The sequence below is a fragment of the Taeniopygia guttata genome, chromosome 5 (assembly GCF_048771995.1).
Source record: "Taeniopygia guttata chromosome 5, bTaeGut7.mat, whole genome shotgun sequence".
In the NCBI taxonomy this organism is placed as follows: domain Eukaryota; kingdom Metazoa; phylum Chordata; class Aves; order Passeriformes; family Estrildidae; genus Taeniopygia; species Taeniopygia guttata.
In genome coordinates, this window is record NC_133030.1 from 54,213,439 (window position 1) to 54,232,640 (window position 19,202).

Sequence of the window (19,202 nt, forward strand, 5' to 3'; positions counted from 1 at the left end):
GGACATGCTGGGCATAACCAGAATGACACAAATAATTGTGCTGGAGCTCCTTGATGTTTGAAAAAGTATTACCTGAGCTCGTGTGTCTATATACCACTGTGTGTATGTGTATATATGTATTTTAGCTGTCTGTCTCTACTTCCTGCCAGCCAGGCAGCCATCCATCCATCCATGACTGCTATGTAATGAAAGGAATTGTCATAAACAGAAGCAGGTTTAAAGACTGAGAAAAAAATTTAAAATCTCTTTATAATATTTGTCAACATTATTTTTTATTAAATATTTTCTTTAATCTGTGACATAATGTTTTTGAGGAGCTCTACAGTTTTGAGGGATTTTTTTTTTCTTTTTCTTTTTTTTTTTTCAGTGAGATTAAATGTATGCATTTTCTTGGTCATCCACACAGTTGGATAACACTTCTGCACTCTCCAGCCACAGATTTTTATAAATACTTTGTAGTTGGTATTTAGCTTTGTAGTTGATCCTATGCTCATGGTAGTTCCTTTGTGATAAAGTTAAAAGCACTGAGTCTCTACTGCTGGCTTTGAGAACGTAGAATTTGGTGTCTCTTGTGACATCAGCCTGGTGCAAGTTTAGGAAGAAATTCAAGTTCTTCTTGTCAGGAGATTTTATCTACTGAATATCCTCTTGTGAAACCTTAACTTGTGCTACTTCTCTGCCTGGTATTCTTCAACAGTCTGAGAAACTACTGTGTCTTTGTTCAAATGTGAAATTTGCTTGTACTCTCATGAGTTTGTTTAATGAAAATACCTGCTGACCTACACCTTAGGTACATTTCATGTTCTTGGGCTTTGTGTTAAAATTGCAGAAGGCAGTCACTATTTGTTCTTAAATTGTCAAGAAAGGTTATCTGAAAGAACTAGCATTGTTTGCTTCCTTTTCAGTGTCTGATATGATCACCTGACCCTGTTTTCTGAGCTTGAAAATGGTTTACTTATGCAGGAGACTTACAGTCCTGAATTCAGCATTTATCTCTGTCACATAGTTAAGTTGAGTTTTCTCCTTGTGGTCCCTGAACTGCAGATATTGTTCTCAGAATAGGTCAAGGAAGTTGAGGAGAAAGATTTATCAAGCTGTTTTATCAAAACCTTAAAGAACACAGGATTGCTTATTTACTGAACAAAATAGGGCTTGTTTAGTTTTAATGTCATGTATCCAAGTTTCAAATCTTGAGTGATCTTTGAAGGACTCATGCTCTTTGTTGTAGTTGTTGTTGAATGTTTTCTACTTAAACAAATAAAATATAAAGTACTGAATAACTGAAAATTTAATGTCAAATGTGTTTTTAGCTTGGCCCCACTGAGTTTCAACTGTGTTAAACCATTAGTATTGTAATAGCTTCCTTAAAATACCATTAACATAAATTTGAATTAAGGTTCTTAATATTTTTACTTGTTTGCATTTCCAGTGAAATGCAAGCTTTGGAACCAGTGTGCATAACCCTTGGGGATCAGCAGACATTATGGGCTTTGGATATCCATGGCAATCTCTGGTTCAGGACTGGTATAGTTTCAAAGAAACCACAAGGAGATGATAACCATTGGTGGCAAGTAGGCATTTTTTTATTTTGCTTTCAGTTTAGTCTTTTACCTTTGGTTGATTATTTGTGTTGCTTTCCCACAAGGTTCTAAGAAAAAATTCAATTAATGGTACACTTTATTCATTATATTTAAACTTGCGTATGTCTGTGGCTGAAATCCCCTTTCTGTGTCTGCTATAAAGAGGGAAGGAAAACCATCCCATGGTCATTCAGAGCAGCATTGCAGAAGCTTTCAAGAACACTGGAAATGCTCTGTCAGGTCATAGGACATGCTGTTGAGGCAGAGCATCAAATCTGACTGCTGAACACAGCCTCTTCTCTTGTCTTTTAGTGCCCATCCTTTTCCTTAGCTAGAGAAAACAAATAATAAGTCACCATGCAAAAGAATGTGTTTCACATTTTTCCATTCAGTTGAGGTTTCTTTGAGCCATGTGGAGCTGCTTGCTTCAGCCACAGTTCATGTGGGTGAAACCAGCTCAGTTACTGCAATTATTGTCTGGTATTGATTTGGGATCCTGACTCTGTTTTCTCTAGCTTTTCTTGTTTTCTCCAGAGATAAGGGTGGGGAAGAAGGGAGTACAAAAACAGTCTTACTGAAAATTTGTCTAGATGCTACCTTAGTCAGAAGAATTTTGGTCTATGTGCATATATAATCCCTTTTTGCATGTGGGCATCATGAGTAGTTTGGCTTTAAGGTTATTGGCAAACTGCTGCTCTTCTTGTGCTCTTAGAAATTTCATTCCTTTTTAGTAGTATCCCAGAGCATTGCCAACCTAGTTGTCCATGACAGAATTGGGCAATTGCTTATTTAGACCTCCTTCTGCACTGTGAATTAAAATGTCCATGAGGTAGTTGCAAAGGAGTGTTGCACTCAAGTTTGTCATGTGGTTTGAATTCCTACACTGTAAAAGTTTCTCTTCCTTTGGGAAGTTGAAAATTCACCTCTTAGTTTGCAGAGTTTGGCATGTTTTTAGAGGGATACATCCTAAAATAAAGGGCTATCTTAAAATGCAGATTTCTAAATGGATTGTTGGATAGAAAGGAGTTGCATGCTGGTGTTCAGTACTGATTTTGGCTTATTAGTAAGACAATTACTCAAAATGTACCATTTTTATTTTTCCCTTCCTACACTTCGAATTCTAAAAAAGCTTCTGGTGAAAGATTGTGCAGTTCACTCCTCAGCTTAACTAATTATCAAGAGCACTTTTTTCTTTTTCCTCTAGGTAAGCATCACTGATTATGTAATGTTTGACCAGTGCAGCCTGTTCCAGACCATAATCCAGGCAACTCACACAGTGGCAACAGCAGCTCAGGCACCTGTGGAGAAGGTGGCTGACAAGCTTCGAATGGCATTTTGGTCACAGCAGCTTCAGTGTCAGCCCAGCCTCCTCGGAGTCAATGGCAGTGGAGTCTGGATCTCTTCAGGCAAAAACGAATTCCATGTAGCAAAGGGAAATTTAATAGGTTGGTGTGCTTTTGCATCTTTATTTTTTTAAGTTAAGAATATTAAATAGATGGAAATAAGTAACTACAATTCTGTCACCACAGAAATTACCCATGGCAAGTCAGGGCAGCTTTAACTTACTTAAAAATTAAATTAAATTATTCATTAGCATTTGGTCTTAAATACTTTCTCATTTAAAGAGAAATATTTTTCATGGAAGAGTCATTATCAACCAGTGAGCTGTGCACAAGTTACTGCTTTTAACACCTACATTTGTCTCTTCTCTGGGATAAGGCAATCTTAAGCTTCTGAACCTATTTTATCTTGCACAATGGAGTCTGGCTCATGATCAGTGTGACTGTGCAAGACACTAATGTTATGGGTTCATAGTGCCAGTAGAAGGATTGCTTTATTTTTCTTGCTACAGTTCTCAAAATACAATACATATTTGGTACATTTCTTTGTTTAGGTAAACACTAACAGTACATCTAGGATATTGTTTAACCTCATCATCAAATTGGTCCCCTGTTGAGGACCATTAATATTCTTCTTTATCCTCTTCTGCATTCACAGTTTCCTCTGTGTGTGTTTACATAGGTGTCAGGAGGAGGCTTCCCCCTCCCCCCAACAATATCTTGGAAGATTTTAATAGAAAATCTTGTCTAAAATATATTTAATAATTTATTGCAATAGAATTTCTTCTAAATTTGAAATAACAAATTTTAACAGAAAGCAGTGTTTCCTATTTAATGCCGCTTGCTCTTTCTTTCAAGGCACGTATTGGAATAATATTGTGCCTCGTGGTACTGCTTCTGCCACAAAATGGATTTTTGTGTTGGCATCCCCAGCTTCATCTAATGAAGGTTGGTAAATCAACAGTGCAGGTGTATGTGATTTTTAAACAGAGTGGAATTGATGGTGTAAGTAATTAAATATCCTGAATTACTTCAGATTTTTGTTGTCTTTTCTGTTTGCAGGGATCTAAAATAGTTGAAGTAGGGTGGAAGTATATCTGTAAAACTACTGGAGATTAAAATAACGTATTAATCACTCTCACCTTTGGTGTGGAGTGGCATCCAACTGAGAAATGGGTGGTCCTCAAGAGCAGCAACTTCCTAAACTGCCAAAGCATGAATTGCCAGAATTTGTAATTGGAAGTTTCAGAGCATGCTTTGCTGAAATGCCTGTAGTAACCAAGTGCTTCTCCTGTGAGTGCAGTTACTGCAGCAAAATTGCCCATTATTGGTAAAAGTGAGACCCTGTCAGGGAATAGAACTGCTGGTAGTTAGAAGTTGCATTATCTAAGTACACTGGCTTTAGTGGAAAAAATGTGGTTTAGAGCTGAAAAATAATGCTGCTTTTCAGAGGCTATTACCAAGGATATAAAAGAGCAAAAGAATAAAGAGAGGTGATAGTGCACTGTTACATGTGTCTTCTCTCTATTAGTTCCTTCAAATGAAACATTTCTTCAAATGAGATCACTTACTACTTCTTTTATTTGAGAAATGGAGTATTTAAGTGCCTAAATAAGGGCCTAGGATGTGTATTTGTACTTCAAAGCCTTACACTATGAGTATAGCCAAGAAGCTTTAGTTTTGCCTTCAAATGTACTATTTTTTTTCAGAAAAAGGAGATGTGTAAGCTTTCTCAGAGCGAATTAGGAATTATTTTATTAACACAAATGTCCTTTCCACAGGAAGCTTTTTGTGGCTGTGCCAAAGCAACAAGGATCTGTTTTGTGTCAGTGATCAGAACCCTCATTTTCGTCCTTCTACGGTGCAGCTGCCACCGGAGGCTGAAATGGTGCACTACTCTGCCTGCCAGGATGCCATTTGGGGATTGGATAGTCTTGGGCAGATATTCATCAGAACACTTTCTTCCAGCTGCCCAACAGGGATGCATTGGACAAAACTGGATCTCTCCCAACTAGGTATGACTTTTTTTTTGAGTAGACTGTCTCTTAGCACACCATATTTTTCAGAAGTATCTTTCAGTTTATTGATGTAGAATATAACATTTGCTGGATTAAATAGTACCTATTGGCAGGTGATTGTAAAATATCAGGAACAGATGTGGCTTTCAAATAATTTTCTGGTTAGCCTTTTTCTTGGAGGCAAGAAGTTTCCTGTGTGCAAGGTACTTGGAGTGAGTTCAGTGCATCTTGCACTTGGTCAGTCTGAAGTGGCTCAGCCTGACATGGTGCTGTGCAGGGGCTCCAGCAGCTTTAACTGGGCTGGCTCTTGTACCTCAGTGCAGCCATAATCACCTGATCTTGGGCACAAACATCTGAATTTTATGGTTAAACACATTTTTAGCTCCTGCCAAGGAAGAATTGTGCTCCAAGAGTTGAATCATTCATGAGTGATGCAGCTGATAACACTCATGTTCAGATTTATAGTGATGTAATCATTCAGCATAATGTTTAGAATGTGATGCTGATTAACTGCTCTTTTCATTTGCTTAGGTGCTTGACCATGATTTGATCATTGAAATGTAGTCACATTTTGGAGTTTGGCTCTGGGGTAATCAGGTTATTTGCCAACTTCATGAATAATATTCTCATCAGATTTATGTCTTTAATAGTCTGACTGTTAGAACATTCTTACATTTGTGCTAATCTGCACTCCTATTTCAGGTGAAGGTAAAGGAAATTGAGACTATGCACCATTCTCTCATAATTTTAAAAATAATTCAACTGGTTTGCAATTTTTCCATTTTTGATGGCAGTGTTCTGTTCTTGACTGGTCTGATAAGAGACAAGCAATTTTAACTTAAGGTTTAAGGAAAGGCAGACACAGCTGGTAGAGTTTAAGCCACATGTACAACTTTAGTGTATAGTTTATAATATTTCATATAAAAATTCTAAAACATGTCTTTTAAAATTAACTTGTTTTTCAGTTGTACACCAGGTATTTTTCAGATCTGATGAATTGGTTCCGAATCACTCATCATACCATAGTTTAAACACTAATGCCCTTTACTGACCTACAGGATATATTTTTCCACTTTGTTCTTCTGTGTGGTTTGAAACTCTTCTTATAAACCACTGCTTTCTAGCAGTTTAGACAGTAACTGTTTAACTGAAAAAATAAGTAACTTCTGGACACTGTCTGAAAATCTCAAAAGAATTCATACAGGAAATCAGTGCAATTGGTGATAGCTGACTGTAATACCTGGCTTGTGAACTTCAGCAGTTCAGAAATTCAACCATTACATTCAGCTGTTCTGTCAGCTCTGGCACATGGTGGTGACAGAGAAGAGATTTGGGGCAGCAAATACTCAAACACTCCACTGTAGCTGTCACTGTGGGTTAGCACTGAAATGTGAAAATGGTTTAAGCGTTTTTCCTCCATTTAATTGTGTGTGGTACATCACTGCTTAACAAGTGCATATCCATGGCTAAAATAGAAAAGTCTTTATTTGTTCTAATGGGGCTGAAAAAATTGGAGAGTTATTATTATTGTGTCAAGTGTATGTTTAAGTTTACTCCAGAAACATTAGGATTGTGACTGTGAGGGCAGGCAGAGTGGGAACAACTTTCTGTAAAGTGCAGTTCAGAATTCCATATGGAAGTGATGGGGTTTACCAGCATTAAGGTTGAAATATTCTTATTATGTTGTTAGTATCTTGCCTTTTACATTATGTACTGGGAGTCGCACCCGGTAGATTATTTTGATTAGCATTCCACTATCGCTATCAAGGTTTCTAAACACAGTAGAATGACCTTTAGGCTTTAACAATAAACAATGCTGCTGGTTCATGCTACTTGCTCTAAAACAGTTGGTGAATGTGGTTAACGTGACCTTGCCCTAAGATACCAATGGTGAGTGGGAGCAGGGAGAAACCCCAAAACATTTACATGGGGCTGTGTTTTTGAATATCAAATTGTACTGTAGACGTAAATGATACCAGCTATGCCAAGTAGGTGATATGTGAGTCCATGTTTGAGTGCCTGATGCTTGTCTGGATCAGAACACTCGGACAGCTGAGGTATCGTGTGACAAAGCCATTGCTTCGAGAGATACTTTATTAAAAGGAATAACGAGGTTTTAAGAAAGATTTTGGCTTTGCAGCTCAAAGTCAAGTCTCAAGTCTACAAAAGAAAGTTGCTATAGATGTTCTCATCCCAAGCAGTAGAAGTTTTTGTCATTTGGTTTTTATATGAAGCTGTCTGGGTAAAGGAAATTTTGGGATGTGAGAGGTTGATTTCTATTCCTGTGATTCAGAAGATTAAATAATTTTGCTTAATGAGATCTGTTTACTACGCATAATTAAAAGATAAAGCTGTGTTGTCCTGTTGTTTCCTGTTCTTTTCCCCAGCAAGCCCTAACAATTGGGAATATTGCATTCTGCAGAAATACTTTGAACTTGCACTCTGAGGGATAAAATTCCAAGCCCCTCTTTAAGGAATGCTGTGTCTGATGCACTTTACAAGGATTTGTTGCCAAATTTCACATCCCTGAAAACAGAACTGTTACCAAGAATGGGATATCCCAGGCAGCACTGGCATGTTCAGTTAACCAGCAAGGCCTATTTTTAGAATCTTTAGTTTGGAGTCTGACCAGAGCATTCCTTCTGTAGTGGATCTGTACTGCTTGGGTCCCACTTTCTTTGGAACTTGTTTTCCATTACTTAGCTTTGTTTTGTCCAACATGGGGTGAAAAAAGGAAATCAAATGTTAGATACATTATGTCACATGGCTATTTTAAAATTAATTTGAAAGAGTAAGAGTTTCAGTACAGTTAACTAGCAGTCCTTTTTAGTTTAAAATACCAGGTTTGCACCTCTACTATCTTTGCAGGAATCTAGACTAAATCCAAACACAAACCACATCAAAATTCCAACACACACTTATTTGGCAGCTTTGTTTTGATGGTGCTGACAGGGTTAAAATACTGCTGCACATTTGAGATTGGTGTAATAAATATGTACAGTGGTGAATATTAATCCATTTTATGATCAGTTCCTTTATTTACAGATGTGACACTGGTATGTTAACACTAAAATGCATAACCCATATGCTCTCATATTTTTGAAATGCTGGTGGCATTAGGAATGTTCTTTGCTGACTGTGCTATCAGATTGACACCTTTAAAAGTCGCCAAGCATGGCCAGTTACAGAGAAGAGTTCACATTAGGTCATGTGAAAGTTTGTCTAGGCACTGATAACATTTGTCATGGAATGGTTCCCTGCTTGAATTTGGTTATTGTAATAGAGTATTTATAATGTGCTTTAGAAATTGCACTCTCCTATGACTAAAACATTTATTTTTAGGTTTAGAAGAGAATTTTCTCATATATGTACTACCTGTTGATTTTGTTCATTGTATCCAGCAATTTTTTTTATTCTCCCACAAGTTGTATTAACTTCTAATCATTTTTCTGTGACTAAAGCTTGTTTAATACAATGAAGTCTAAATACAAGTTATGCTTTTTAGCTGAAGTTGAAAGGAAAATGCCAGGTTGCTAATAATCTCTTTGTTATTAGGTGGTGTAAAGCTGATCAGCTTGACCTGTGGAAATCAGCATGTTTGGGCCTGTGACACCAATGGTGGCGTTTATTTCCGCGTAGGAACTCAACCTCTTAACCCAAGTTTGATGCTTCCCGCGTGGATAATGATCGAGCCACCTATACAGGTAAAATGTTGATTGCAATTCTTTGTAACCCAGTGGTTTAGCTCTATGCTAAACAATAAAACAGTAATTTTAGAATTCATGGAAAACAGTAGAGCCAGGTTTTATAGTAGAGTGTAGCACTGAGCTATGCTGAGTACCCTGTGTGTGCTAAGCAAGAGGCTGGATGGGCAAACAGTGCAGAGCAGTGTGTAGGAAGGCTCTGCTCACGAGGCATGGTGCTGAAGTGCCTGCCTCCCTCTTCCTTTATCCTCACCCTTTTGAGTCTGGGACACTTGCTAGGGTGCTGTGCCTAAATTCAGGGACTTTCCTTGTCATGCAGTTCTTCGTAAGCATGCAGTACAACTACAGCTCTTTTCCCTCATTACCAGAATGAGCAAACATTATATCCTTTCTACCTCCCAGCTGGGAGGGTCAGAGCTGAAAGAAGCCTCCTAAAGCAACCTGGAAGCATATTTGAAAAATACAGAAAATGGACAAGATCTGTTTCTCTAGTGTCTGTTTGTTGTTTAGTTTTTGGTTGTTTTCTTTTTAAATGTCTCCTTTAACCACAGTGCTTGCTTTCATTGCTGCTCTAATACTTTGCAAGTTAATCTATGAAATGGAAGTAATTTCTGTTGTGGGTTGCTGTAATGGAGCTGACCTCTGACTACTGACTTCATTCTTTACTCCTTGGCACGAAATCACCTGAACTGTCTGCTGGTCTAGCACAGTAGCACTGGATGTGTTTGCATACTTGACTGACATTCTATGATGTTGCAGCATTTCTCTTAAAGATTTTGAAATGTGTGGTACTTTCAAAAGTACACATTAAGAAATAGAAGTAAATCTGGGGCAGCGGAGTTGCAATAATTTATTTGGTTTTTACATAATTTGCTTTTAGTTCTGCTTCTCTCTCATCAGCAAGTTTTTGGCTCTTGTGTATCTCGGGGTGTAACAGCAAAGAAGCGCAGGGGAACAGGAAAATGAAAATTGCAGATATGCATGCCATCAATTAGCACAGCACTGGTTAGGTGACTAATTCTGTACATTTTGTAATGTGGTTCTGGAGAAATGGTACCTTGTTTTGCAGGATAACAGGGCAGACTGATAAATAGGTGCCAGTATCAGTTGCAAAAAGGACTTGGTTACAGTGCTTGTGCTTGGTGTGCTGCAAGTGGATCTTTGTGATGTAACACCTTGTCTCCTCTAGCAAGGACAGCAGCAAGACAAGACTGAAGGTATCAGTGATGATCTCTCCCATAAAGGCAGTATTCTGAAAAGAGGAAGAAGTATTCAATTTAAACTGAGTTTGCCAAGAGACACAGAATTAAACTTACTTACTATCTTGTTACCAAAGGTCTATTCAGGGGAATAGCCCAAAAAGCTGTTTCTCTATGCTAATACTATTTTCTCTGTACTAAGTGGTTCTCTATGCCTCCACTGAAGTAGATTAAACTACTCAATACAAAGATGTTTACAAGAATTTTTACAAGGATTTGCTGTGGCTCATGATTTGGCAGTGAGTTCCTTAAGTAGAAAGTGGACAAGGTTGAAAATCAAATTATTTCCTATAATCTTATCAGCAAAGCTGGATGATATTGCCTTCCAAAAATTATAACCTTCTGATACCCAGAGCAGTGTCATTCCCTTTCCTGTCATCTTGCCAACTCCCGACATGGCAAATTTAATGGATCAATATGAAGGGGCAAGAATTCAAACATTGCATGCAGAGAAGATGAAAACTCATGGGTTACATGTTTGTTTTGAGACAATTCCAGCATGTTAAAACAAGTCATTGAACGAGCAACCATTCATGCTTTTGCAGAGGCTTAATGCAAACTAAGAAAATACGTGAACTTTAAAAGTATTTCCAAATACCACATAATGTCTGAATAGTGAACTGTTAATTGAATGATATTTGCTTATTAGGGACACCTTACTGTTCTGTTCCTTAATTGACTTTGGCACAGTTCATGCTGCTTTGCTCTTATGTTCAGAACAACAGAAATACTGTAAGAAGTATTTGTGAGTGATTCAGCCATTTTCTGTTTGAAGAAGGAAATGAAAATTGTTTTTCACTTGCTTCAAGTACAGGAGCACTCTCAAATAATGTAATTTAAAGCCAGCTATGGATATTTCATTCCCTCGTAAATGTCAGAGCCAATATGACTTGCCTGTCCCAGATCTCATGACTCAGCTGCTTGTGAGCAGCTGCAGACTCTGCTTTTATGGTGTCACTTCTCCTTAAAGGAGTGCTGCAGTTGCACAGCAATCATCTTTGCATAACTTCACAAAAGTATTCAGAGACTGCAGTTTTGATGAGATTTTGCTCATGCTAAAATGAGTGAATATAATTTAAGTTCAGTCTTTGACTTTGTGATGCTATATTTTTTTCTTAAGACTAAACCCATTCTCATTTGTAACTCTTCTTTCTGTAACTCCTTACTGAAGCATCTCTTGAGATGAAGAAAACATTATTTGTTCTCTGCCCTCCTTCTTTCTTTATTTTATCCAGTACTTCAGAAGTGGTTGATAACATTATTATGAGCAGTAGTAGTTTATATATAGCTGGTTTCTGTGATTCATCAATTTCGTTCTGCAGTCTTAGAAGTAAAATAATTATGTAGTTAAGCAGCTTTTTGAAAGCTGCTTCAAGGACATTGACAAAACTAATCAAAATGCTTTGATGAAATTATTTTAGGCCAGGAAATAGAAAATGTTTTTCCATTCTGTTGTTAACATGCAGGATAAAACTATCATCTGTTGTAACATGTCTCAAAATACTTACATATTTTTACATATATAAAAAATTTAATTTAAAAAACCCCACTAAATACAAATACTATGTATGTAGATAATATAGAGTATCTTTTTATATGTTTGTATCTTTATTATGATTTAATGCTTTTCTGATTTGTGGCCTATAGGAAAAATAACTAAAAATAAAATAGAAAATTAGTATAGACTGTAAGACTAATTTAGATTATTAAAGGGTAGAACTTGATCAAAAAGTAAAAGTCTTTAAATTGCTTTCAAAGGTCCCCCCAAGTTGAACTGTTTGAAAATAATTCTTTGAACATTTCAGCTTTGATTTCTGGTACCTTCTGAAAAAGATGCTGAGACAAAATCTGATCTTGAGAAACTCTTCCCACAGTTTAAAAACGGGCCTTAAAAGCCACCTTCTCAGATTTACATCAATGCATCTATCAAATAAACAACTTAATCTGACAAAATTTAAGGAAACAGAACAAATATTTGTAATGAGTGACTAATCATCTACTCATTGTAAATAATCAGCCTTACTCTAAAAATAGATTGAGACATTTTATTGTCACTTCTTTAATTGCTGCTCTTTGTTAATTTGTAACCAAATTTCATAGAGAATAGAATTGAAAAAGTGATGCTATTAAATTCAGAGGTATGTTTAAATATTCACATAGCTTGTCTGAGCTACAGAGTACAAGGGGTTTGTTTAGGGAAACGTTTGGCTACTGCATAAAGCTTTAGTTGCTTATTTGTAGTTGCCAGTGTCTCAGCAGACGAGCACTGCTTGACTTAGTTTGCCATAAAAGTGTCATCTGAATTTTGTGTGCTTCAGGTTAGAGGAACTTTTGGTTTACTGCCCTTCTCATAAACAGCCTGGTGATTGTGTCTCTGTACTTTAAGCTTGGTATCATAGGTAGGAGAAATTCTTACAGGTAGTAGAAATTCTTATTGATGTAGGAGGAGCTATTTTTTTCCTGCACACAGACTTCCAAAAAACTAAATTAAGGCTGTTCATGCTTCCACAGTAATTCAAAAATTATTAAAACTACGAAGCAAATTGTAGTCTAATAATGCCAATTAAAATGTAGGCAAATTATCTGTAATTCTGAAAAATCACTACAGGATAGATGTAATGTCTTTCCAATACCTCACATTGAACATATGTCAAGAAAAGGTAAGGACTTGATTGTGCCTTAAAGATGAGTGTTAGACTTGTTAGAAACGGTTATCATCATCTTTGTTTTGTTTCCTTTATTTAGATAAAATTCTGCTTACCTTACAGAACACTTATTGTGGATTTAGGGACTTTCTTCTGCATCTGCCTTGCTTTTGCATTTCTCAGTTAGATTTCTGTTGTTATTAAGGCCAGTTCTGCATTAAGTGGTACTTAGAGGATGAAGTGGTGAGCAGTCCTCAACATCAAAGTTAAACTAAAATGCAGGAAAGGTTTGTTTGAATGATCCTCAAGAATTTAATATTTAGAGGAGAAGGAAATTTTTCTGTTGAAAATGCTTTATAACTTTTATTTCAGAATCATCATCTACTTCTGAACATCCTTGTAATGGAAGTCTCTGTTCTTTCCAATGCACTATTCACATGCCTGTTCTTTCCAAGTCCAGTGGTTTTCACTCACACAGACCAGCTTGCGTTACTCAGCCATTGCACAGACATCTTGTGAGTTACCATGAGTTCTGCTTTGGAGTGCTGAGATGAGATTCAGAGAAAATATATTTTATTAACCAAAGTCTGCTTAGGTTAGAGAAGTAATACAGTCATTAGGCCTGGTTCTCTCTAGAGTAGACTAACTAGTCTGTTGTATATATCTTCACTCATGTGAGGCCTCTGAAGACATTAATAGGGAGAAGATTTTCCTGGAGGACTGCACTTTCCAACATGATGTAGAGAAAAGCTGTTTGGCAGTAGTAAGAACAGCTGTTTCAAGGTGGGTTGCAAACAGGAGATCAAAGCTTCTGCAGCTGTGTCTTTTGTTTAGCTGATTTAGAATGCTATACTGTTTAAGTTCGAGTCTGTGCTATTCTTCACGAGCATGCCTATCTTAAGTAATTGTAAGTTACATAAAAGTTGCTTTTAGAGGCTGAAAAAATGCAATTTCAGCATTTGTTCTGAAGTTGCCTCATGCTGATTCCATTGCTGAGTGTAGTGCTTATTATCTTCCTCCTTGTTGCTAGTTAAGAAAACTGCTGTCACTGTATTTCACTGTAGTTTGCTGCTTTGGAGTTTTAGCCTTCTGCTGGTTGTTTTAAGGCACGGCTATTGCCGTGTTCAGAAAAGCAGGCGTGTGGCCTGTCATGGGAGATAGCAATTGTTATCAGCACCAGAAGCCTCAGGTCACAGAAAGAGCCCAATGAGCAGTACAGCCAGAAAATTCAGTAGGCAGTCCTTCTGTGTCCTTCTAAAATGTGAGCTCAAGGTGATGTATTTGCTTTTTGACAAGGCTGGCTTATATTTAAAACAGCAGTTGTGGGAAAGAGAACCTTCAGTTTTCATACTTCAGTTTGGTCATTAATTGGAACTTCCTCATACCTGCAACTCTTCCAATATTCCTATATTTTGGTTAGTTAACACAGAATTAGATATTTAATTATTCTTCATAGAGATGAAGAAATATATCTAACATTCAGTTGGGCAAATAAAGTAACCACAACTGTCATTAAGTTTTGACAGTTTTTCAGAGTTATTCTATTCAAAAGTAAAAGCACCGTGGTATAAAAATTCATGGGTAGAGGGTGATCATCATGATTATCATGATTTAGCAGGTATGAGCTGTGGTAGTGCAGAGTAAGGAGGCACCCTGGGATATATGCTGGACATATCAGACCTTTTGACCTTGAATTAGGAGCTTGAAGACCCTTCCCTATAACCCCCAAAAATGCTTTCTCTCTCTGGTAAGGTATTTAAGTTTCAAAAACTAAAGAGGGGCACTTTACAGGCATAGGCTGCATCAGAGGGTGTTTTGCTGATGCTCATTAAAAGTGTATTTATAAAAAAAACCAAAAACCTTGGTTACTCAGGTTTGCTTATGCAAGGTTTTTATTACCTAGTGTTAAATTATGTTCTGTTTCCTGGGAATTTGCACTTAGTGTTTACTTAACGTACATTTCTGTAAAAAATTAATTCTTATTTTCCTAACAGTTCAGTTCTTCAATATGGTATTAAAAATATCAGTAGTGGTAATTACAGAGGGCTTATCTCATCCATTACAGTTTATAGTCTTAGTTATAAAAGAGAAGACAGTTGGGCAAACCTGAGTAGGCCTGGAGTTTGTATGGTCTCTAAAGTGGTTACATGTAATTAAAATTATTTATTTTTTAAATTGTTTCTAAGGAAAAGTTGTACTAAGTATTTTTGAAGCATTTTGTGGTTCTGTTGAGAATGTGGTGAGTAGTTGCATGGGTTTGGTTTGATCTTTTCTATGATTCAATACCATATGTTGTTGTCTTTCCCATGTTTCTGCAAGAAAAAAAAAGTTGAAATAAAAAATTTAGAGCTGACAGAAGGGAGAGGTCAAGGGATTTCCTCCTTGGCTTTGCTTTGCCTTGCAGACTGTGCTAGTCATAGACAGCACAGTAGATACCTCCTTGGCTGGAAGTACCCAACTAAGACCTTTGTCCCTTTTATTCACTGAAGAGAGAAAGTGGGGGAAAGGGTCCCGTTGTTGTTCTAAGGCTTCTGAGGAAAATAATGCTCCAGTTGTACAGACAATAAATAGTTATGTTTTTCTGACAATTTAGTGCCAGCTTTACTGAAGAACATGTGGCATCAAGGAAGACCAAACAGATTGATCTTTACTGCTCCTGTATAATGCCTTGAACTTCTCTGCAGAGAAAAAAGCAGCACTTAATTTAGCAAGTTAATGCTGAAAAGGCTTCATTTAAATGGACCTCGGAAAATAATATGTAAATAGGCCTTTACTGGGGGAGAGTCTCTTTAAGTTGCATTCTTGTTATCCTCATTTGGAGGGTCTGGATATTGGTAGTCATGAAAACAGTCAGATTAGTCTGATACACTCATAATACTCAGGGGTGTGAGAAGTATCCCTCATGTGACCTTCTTACATCCTGGCCTGGACCAGCTGAAGGTGTTTCTGCTTTGTCTTTTGAAGGCAAGGAAAACATTTGTGCTGAATGTAGCCATCAACCTGTTACAAAAAGGATTAGGCTCAGCCAGACTGATAATGTTATGTTTAGTCTTCCTTATCCTGGATATTTGCAGCAGAACAGAGATAATGGAGGTTTGCTGGTACGTGGACTCTGTGCTTCTGAAAAGTGACGTGGAAAATGTTCTGGTTTTTTTGTGTGCCTTTTTTTGTGTGCGTGTGTTTGTCTTTTCTTCCTTGACAGGGAACTTTAACCATTTGGGTTCAGCTGTGACCAATAAGACAAAACTTTTGAGTAGTATGTAGGGGAGACTTGGTGGAGAAATGTGTTCGTTTTGACTTTGGATTTTGTTTGATACTATTGTTACAGTTAAATACTTACACTGCAACTTACTTCTCTGTGGTTTGCAGAAAGAGAGGTGGTAACTTGCACAGAATTATACAGCTAATGGACAACTTGGTAACTTAAATATGTTTAGCATAGACATTGTTTCCTGATATCAACAAGTCCCCAGTTATGTGATTCCTTCAAGTTTATTTCATTTTATCAACATTATTTTCACAACAGACATGTGGTGAGCTGGTTTTCTTTGTTTTTATTTGTAGCAGACAACAAATATATCCACAGCTCTTATTATATTACTTTAATGTTGAAAAGGACATAGTTGATAGTGTTGCAGTCCATGGTCCTGGTGGGAAATTCTTCATATCAAAAGACAGGGAGTGACTGGAGTGTTTGTATCCAAGGCACAAGACCAGAGGATGGGGAATCTGCATTCAGATGCAACTGGCTAAAGCAGTCAGACCTGTGAGATTTTTAGAGTTTAGAAATGTTTGGCACCCCAAGTAACAGATAAACAATGTTCTGCAATTGTTTTCAAATAGCATCTGGATCCATGAATGATCCATAACATGTTGATCTCTCACAGTGGTGATTACATCGTGGATAAATGTATAGACAGAGTTTGGTGTGTCAGAGCAGGAAGGCTGAGAGACTGCTGCAAGGTACTTTAAAATTCCAGATTCTCCAGGAAATTACAAATAGGACATGTTTCACAGTCAAGGTATATAAATCTCATGAATGCTGTTGAAAGTTAAACCAGCTGAGTAAAGGCTACGCTGAAATAATTTATCAACTTTCATGGTTATCAGTCTCTAAATGTTATCAGCAGATTTATGAATTTGGAGATATCTCTCTTTAGTGCTGTGAGAGAACTCTATTTAACCTTTAACTGCAGCTGTAGAGATTTTCTTGTTATATAACTTATAAAATACTTAAAGCATGCTTATGGTAATTAAAACTTAGTGAAATTGGGAGATAGCTGAGATAATATCAGCATGATTGTTCTAGGAAAATACCTCATTATGTCAAGAAAATGTAATATTAATTTTATCCACCTTACTGTGGTAGCCATGAGAGTACCTTCTTGTTGTAGATGGCTGCTTTCTGGGTAAAAAATAATCCAGAAGTCAAACCTTTGCAACAGGCTCTAAGAATTGCCTGTATTTGTTTCCAAACAAATTTCCTGGTTTGTGCCAAAAGCTGTTGTATATAATGATGTCACTGTGTGTCATGTCAGCTGTGTCCTTTACTGGCTGTTCCACAGCAGAAAGCTGGAAGGTAGAGCAATTGCCTGGATCCTTTGCAGTAGTAGTAAGGGGATTGTTTTATTGATGTGAGGTTATCAGAAAGGGCTGAGTAGCCTGAAAAATGAAGAGAAACTGGCAATGAAATACCCAGAGAGGCAGGGAAACTTAAAGATGAAGTGAGCTCACTTAGGAAAGCAAATAATGAGAGGAATATTTGGCCAAGCTTTTAAACACATTATTTTGATTTTGATTATTGGAATTTGTTTTAGATGTGTTGATGGTGCAGAGTAAGGTAAAGTAATTGCTTTGATTACACTTGAGCCTGCAGTGGTATCAGGAGCAGTTTAGCTGAGATACATACAACTCCTTTTGTGGCTCTCCTTTTGGGTGTTTCCTCTTTTTGGGTGTTTCCTCCTCTTCCTTCTGCTTTTTTTAGCTTCCACTACCTGTAAATCTTTAATAATGCAGAGGCTTAGGTAGCAGGTTTAAGCACTCAGTAAGTCTTTTTGGATGGAAATACTCCTCCAGCTCTTCCTCAGAGAATTCTCTTCTAGACAAATGAGAGTAGAAGAGAGGTGTGGGATCCTGACATGTGAGAGTGGGGGAGCAAGGTGCACCAATCTCAACAGTTCAGCAACAAAAGTCCCACCAAGGTGTCAGGCACAGTTTGGGATGGACCCTGGTTAGAACATGAAGAGTATTGCAGAGAATAGACAGACACACTGTCAATCTGTGGTGTGAAGGACATGGGGGAAAGGTGACAGAAAGTCCTAAACCTAGGAAAGAGGTGACTATTTAGAACAATGTGGTAAGAAGGAGATAAGTGGATTTGAAAAAATGAAATATAAAAAAAAGATGAAAGGCAAAGGTGTCCTGTTCCTGCAGTACTTGAGCCTGCACAAGCTAATAACTGCCCAGCTCCTTGTGTAAAACATGGGACTGTAAAACAGGAGCAGGAGGGTGGTGAGGGATATGGTGAGCAGGACACTGGAGTGAGGCACTGCCCCATGGCAGCGCTGTGGGAACGTGAGCAGGGACAGGGGGGAGTGAGAGCCAAGGTGGCTGTAGAAAGAAGCAAATAAAAAATGGAGGGGAGAAATGGAAACTGGGCCAGGAGTAGGGATCACTTCCAGCAAAGGGGCAGAAGTCCAAATGAGAAAATCGTGTGGGGTTTTGGGGTGTCTGTTTTTAGTGTGGTTTGGGCATTTGATGGGTTGCTCGGTTGGTTTTGGATATGTTTGGAGTTTTTTTTGGTGTGGTTTGTTGTTTTGGGGTTGGGTTTTGTTTGCTTGTTTCAGTTTTTTGTTCACGACAGTAGTTTAATACCAATCTGAAAGCAGCTAAGCAGGTGGTATTCTGTGTAGTCAGTGCTTTCCAAGACAGTGGCTTCACTTCTAAGTGTTCAAACTGCAGCCACTTGTGAATTTGCTGTGACCACAGGTAAATACTTGATCAAGCCTCTGCCACCCTCAAGCTTCCAGTGAAGGGCAAATACCTAATGAGAGGAAAAACATGAGAAGATAGTCTGTCAAGGGCCTTGAAACCTGAGTAGACAGGATTGATTTGGTGATGCAAGTCAGACTTGGTTGTAGCTTGGTCAGACCCAAGTCAGCACCAAAATTTTAAAAGCAAAACCTAAGCAGGTAACTGTTATGTACACAGAAGGCCCATCTGGGACTGGGCTGTGTGCTTATATATAAATGCAAATCATGCTTCTGTATCCCTTGGTTTATACATACAGACAGCTACTTGCTCTTCTATTTAGTACTGTGGAATTTCAGCTTATGCCCATGAGGCTAAAGCAGGGAGTGCAGTGCTGCTTTGTGAGGAGATTATGTATTTCAGACATCATACTGTCTTCGGCAGTGCCTTTACTGGGCTGCTGTGGAGAAAAGCTTTTTTATTTAAATTCCGTGTTTTGTTCAAAGTCCATGTTTTGCAGGATATTTGCAATCATCCAACCTGATTAGATGATAGGTCTTGCTGCAAAGTCATGATGTTATATCAGTGCTACTGATTTTGAACAGTAGTTAAGTAAAATCTCTGTAGAAGCAGGTGGAGTAAGGACATACCTGGGAGCAGAATGGGAAGTGAGTTTCGCTTGTGTT

General features: G+C 37.7%; 1 protein-coding gene across 6 annotated transcripts in view; it reads left to right on the plus strand.

Moving 5' to 3' along the window:
• The window catches only part of TECPR2 (tectonin beta-propeller repeat containing 2), a 42,719-nt gene that overhangs the window by 19,197 nt on the left and 4,320 nt on the right, over nucleotides 1-19,202 (plus strand). For all 6 annotated transcript variants that reach the window (XM_030275014.4, XM_072930440.1, XM_072930443.1 and 3 more), the window contains exons 14-18: nucleotides 1,430-1,571; nucleotides 2,785-3,025; nucleotides 3,779-3,868; nucleotides 4,702-4,935; nucleotides 8,494-8,642. In XM_030275014.4, the coding sequence (XP_030130874.4) occupies nucleotides 1,430-1,571; nucleotides 2,785-3,025; nucleotides 3,779-3,868; nucleotides 4,702-4,935; nucleotides 8,494-8,642 (856 nt within the window). The remainder of the gene's footprint in view (nucleotides 1-1,429; nucleotides 1,572-2,784; nucleotides 3,026-3,778; nucleotides 3,869-4,701; nucleotides 4,936-8,493; nucleotides 8,643-19,202) is intronic.